Raw genomic sequence first — 5,000 nt, 5'->3', positions numbered from 1 at the left:
AATGGGACATTCTGAGTACTTTTACTTTTGGTAATTTAAGTACATTTTGATACCACACATCTGGTCTCTCTCCCAGAGCGACCAGTCTGCCTCCAAATATAACTAGAAAAAGTGCTCCTCCTGAAATTTCACGGAAATCGCAAGCTGTGTGCATAGTTTGAGGCTTTTTGTTCAAAACGGACCAATCCTGCAAACTTTGGAAGCCAACCTTAGCCAATGAGGATGGAATATGGGAAATCGTACAGATCAGGGTTGATCACATGACTATAGAGATACTGTGTACCGATTTGCATGACTTTTGGTTAATGATGACTGTAATCACTGTTACAGTCATTATATTAATAATATCACTGTTACAGTCATTATATTAATAATATCACTGTTACAGTCATTATATTAATAATATCACTGTTACAGTCATTATATTAATAATATCACTGTTACAGTCATTATATTAATAATATCACTGTTACAGTCATTATATTAATAATATCACTGTTACAGTCATTATATTAATAATATCACTGTTACAGTCATTATATTAATAATATCACTGTTACAGTCATTATATTAATAATATCACTGTTACAGTCATTATATTTAATAATATCACTGTTACAGTCATTATATTAATAATATCACTGTTACAGACATTATATTAATAATATCACTGTTACAGTCATTATATTAATAATATCACTGTTACAGTCATTATATTAATAATATCACTGTTACAGTCATTATATTAATAATATCACTGTTACAGTCATTATATTAATAATATCACTGTTACAGTCATCATATTAATAATATAACCGTCACAGAGAAAGTTCAACAAACACTTTTCTTCCTCATAGAGTTACATCTTTCAATTTTCATTCGTCCCCATGACAACCAGGGATTCAGCGGTTTGATGGAGGAACACGGGCCGTGGGAAAAAGAGAAATGAAACCATGTGTTTCATATAAATAGATGTAAATGTGATGATGTTTGATCTTTCATCTGGATGTCCCTCACAGTGTAACGTGACTCACTTCCTGTTTTCATCTCTTTCACTTCCTCTGGTCATTCTGATATGTCTTCATACACCCCCCTCTCTCTCTCTCTCTCTCTCTCTCTCTCTCTCTCTCTCTCTCTCTCTCTCTCTCTCTCTCTCTCTCTCTCTCTCTCTCTCACATGTGTTCCTGTGTTGCTTCATTTATATTTCTGATGACTTTCTCTTCTCCTTTATAGAAGCTGAGTTGGAGGGCAGAACCTGTCTGAACCAGATGAATGATCTAATTCTAATTCAGTGTTTTTTTTTCAACCTTTTTCATGCCAAGGACCCCTAAATTGATATACGTTTGGCCGCGGACCCCCATCTGAAAATGTTTTGTGCCAGGGACCCCCAGAAGCAAAGATTTGAGTTAAAAATGTTACTTAAAAATATATATATATTCAAAGACATGCACACATTTTCAAGATTTTTCTAAAATAGCTCGTAGATCACACAGAGTGCCACGCTACGAGCTTGTAGATCTGCTATTTTTGAATAGCCAAAGCTAAGTGGTTAAAATGATGGTGGCGCTGTGATAACTCATTTAGCTTTGAACCCCCTGGTACCAACAACATCTTTAAGAGCTAATGTTTACATTTGTAGATCAACAACATAGCTTGTAGATCTGCTGTTTTTGTGAGACGCTGTAGTATGATCAAGTTGGGCTTTTATTTACAAAGAAACGTTTAAGTAAGAGAGACGCATTTATACATTGTTGTCTTAAGAGATAGCAGAGACAATAATATGTTTTGTATTATACTGTAGGCCTACTCACATGTTTTAGATATACTTTTGATAATTATCCTGCATTCCCTGATATCTTTAATTGGGTGTATCTTCTCTATTCCCTGTGTGCTTGTATCTATGGATTTAACAATAATAATAATAATAATAATAATAATAATAATAATAATAATAATAATAATAATAATAATAATAATAATAATAATAATAATAATAATAATAATAATAATAATAATAATAATAATAATAATAATAATAATAATAATAATAATAATAATAATAATAATAATAATAATAATAATAATAATAATAATAATAATAATGATGATGATATCACTTCTCTAGATACTCATAGAAAGTTCAAAAACAAGAAATATGTGTTGTTTTCATTCTCACACACACACACACGCTCACGCGCACGCACACACACACGCACGCACGCACGCACGCACGCACGCACGCACGCACGCACGCACGCACGCACGCACGCACGCACGCACGCACGCACGCACGCACGCACGCACGCACACACACACACACACACACACACACACACACACACACACACACACACACACACACACACACACACACACACACACACACACACACACACACACACACACACAGACAGAGCATGGACACTCCTCTCTGTTTTTTTATATTCTCTTTAGTCAGTGTGTGTCTGAGACAGACAGACAGACAGACAGACAGACAGACAGACAGACAGACAGACAGACAGACAGACAGACAGACAGACGTGGTGCCATAGAGGAGCAGAGAATGGTGAGACTATATGATTATTATTGTTATAACGGCTCCATGTTATAATAGTGATCATTAACATAGATTACTTTACAATGAGTATATTTGAATAGTGATCAATAAGATAGATTACTTTACAATGAGTATATTTGAATAGTGATCAATAAGATAGATTACTTTACAATGAGTATATTTGAATAGTGATCAATAAGATAGATTACTTTACAATGAGTATATTTGACAGCATGCTTTGTGTGTTTATTGTCATTCATGCTGTCAAACTTTGTTTAGTGTTTAGTGGTTCTCAATCTGTTTCAAGTGAAATGAACGAATGTTTGAATGTTTGTTATTGTTTATTATTATATATTTTATAATTAGGGTTAGGTGTAAGGTGTTTATTTATATATATATTTTATATATAGGGTTAGGGTTAGGTGTAAGGTGTTTATTTATATATATATATATTTTATATATAGGGTTAGGGTTAGGTGTAAGGTGTTTATATATATATAGGGTTAGGGAATGGTTTGGGTTGGACTTCAGTGCAAAGCCTTTTTAGAAAGGGCATCCTTTCAGAAAAAGGCAGAGCAAGGGATTATTTTTTTGCCAGTGAACTTTGTGAGAAATGTTCACTGGGGTCTGTGCATGGCAGGTACGTCCAAACACCCTGAGTGGTGAACATGTTTATTTATAGGGTTAGGGTTAGGTATAAGGTTATATTTATAATGTTTATTTGGGAGAGAACAACCCCGCCCACAATCTTTTCCCCCCCAAAATTATAAAAAAATTCCAAACATTTTCAATATGTTTCAAAAACGTTCAAAAATAGCAGATGTACAACCTTGTAGATCTGCTATTTTTGAATAGCCACCAAGTCTAATTCAAAACTTGAAATCACAGGCATGTAGCTATTAGTATATATGAATATATATCATATATGAATATGCATATGAGTATATATGAGTATTTTATGCTTGATAATAATGTGTTTTGGGTGATTTGAACCTGATGTCACTTGAAAAAAACATTTGTAACTGAACAAACTGACGAGATGCTGAACACTTATACACACGATACCTCAACACTTTTAGTTGAGGTATTGTGAGATGAATGTTCATACATGTGAACTCATGTATTTATGTGTGTGTGTGTGTGTGTGTGTGTGTGTGTGTGTGTGTGTGTGTGTGTGTGTGTGTGTGTGTGTGTGTGTGTGTGTGTGTGTGTGTGTGTGTGTGTGTGTGTGTGCACGTGTCTGTGTGTGCGTGCCTACGTGTCTGTGTGTGAGTGTGCGCGTCTGTGTGTGTGCGTGCGTGCCTGCGTGTGTGTGTGCGTGCCTGCGTGTGTATGTGTGTGTGTGTGCGTGTGCGTGCCTGCGTGTGCGTGCGTGTGCGTGCGCAGGCTTTCCATTGGGTCACATGGGTATGTGCAGCCATCGCCTTGTCCTCCCTCCTTCAGCCAATCAGCACGCAGTCCAGCTGTGATGCGTACAGGGGGGCGCGGCCCGGTATCCCCGGGATACCAGGCTCCCACGGTTCCCACGGCACCGACGGAGCCAAGGGAGACAAGGGAGATCCAGGTGTTTTGGACATTTTATACATTTTTTGTGTTCTTCATGTTTTCCTGATTGATCCTCATTCCACCTTAACTGTAGCTCTGTAGCCTGATTGATCCCCATTCCACCTTAACTGTAGCTCTGTAGCCTGATTGATCCCCATTCCACCTTAACTGTAGCTCTGGCCTTGGCCACCTTGCAGGCTAATGCAAACTGGTTAAAATGTCATTTAGATACAACAGCATGTTATGTGGACAGATGCAGGTTCATTTGTTGAGGCTTTTGATTGATTGAATACTTTATTCAGAAGATTTGTAAAGAAAAAGCACATGAAGTACAGTTTACATACAAGATCAAATAGATCGCTCATAAAAGACATCAAAGAAGACATTAAAATAATGAATACTCAATGCATAGAGACATTAAAATAATGAATATTCAATGCATAGAGACATTAAAATAATGAATATTCAATGCAGAGAGACATTAAAATAATGAATATATTTTAATGTATATATATATATATATGTATATATATATATATGTATATATATATATATATATATATATATATATATATATATATATATATATATATATATATATATATATATATACTCCACTAATGTGTTCAGGTGAAAGTGGACACGTCTTACGGGGACAGAGCGGGGACGGGGGTCCCCCAGGACCCCCGGGACGCCCCGGTGTGCGTGGGGACCCGGGGTCACTCGGTCCCCAGGGACCCCCGGGACCGGCCGGACCCCCCGGCAGTGGGGGAGGGGCTTCCATGGCCCCCGATGACGACCAGCAGAGATCCTACTTCTCCTACAAACGGACCGCTGCCCAGCCCCCACCCCCCGAGACCACCATCAACTTCAACAAGTCAGTAGATAACGCTGTTGA

The 5,000-nt window shown here is 37.1% G+C and overlaps 1 protein-coding gene across 1 annotated transcript in view; it reads left to right on the top strand.

Annotated features, from left to right (window-relative positions):
* The first annotated feature begins 2,474 nt into the window (after window positions 1-2,474).
* c1qb (complement component 1, q subcomponent, B chain) overlaps window positions 2,475-5,000 on the top strand; it is a 6,467-nt gene continuing 3,941 nt past the window's right edge. The window contains exons 1-3 of the mRNA XM_084062460.1: window positions 2,475-2,566; window positions 3,944-4,121; window positions 4,733-4,979. Of these exons, the coding sequence (XP_083918586.1) occupies window positions 2,564-2,566; window positions 3,944-4,121; window positions 4,733-4,979 (428 nt within the window). The 5' untranslated portion in view covers window positions 2,475-2,563. The remainder of the gene's footprint in view (window positions 2,567-3,943; window positions 4,122-4,732; window positions 4,980-5,000) is intronic.

The sequence above is a fragment of the Gymnoscopelus microlampas genome (genome assembly GCF_963454915.1).
Source record: "Gymnoscopelus microlampas genome assembly, chromosome: 7".
In the NCBI taxonomy this organism is placed as follows: Eukaryota; Metazoa; Chordata; class Actinopteri; order Myctophiformes; family Myctophidae; genus Gymnoscopelus; species Gymnoscopelus microlampas.
Note: the sequence above shows the minus strand (reverse complement) of the source record. Positions and strands in the feature narration are given on the sequence as shown.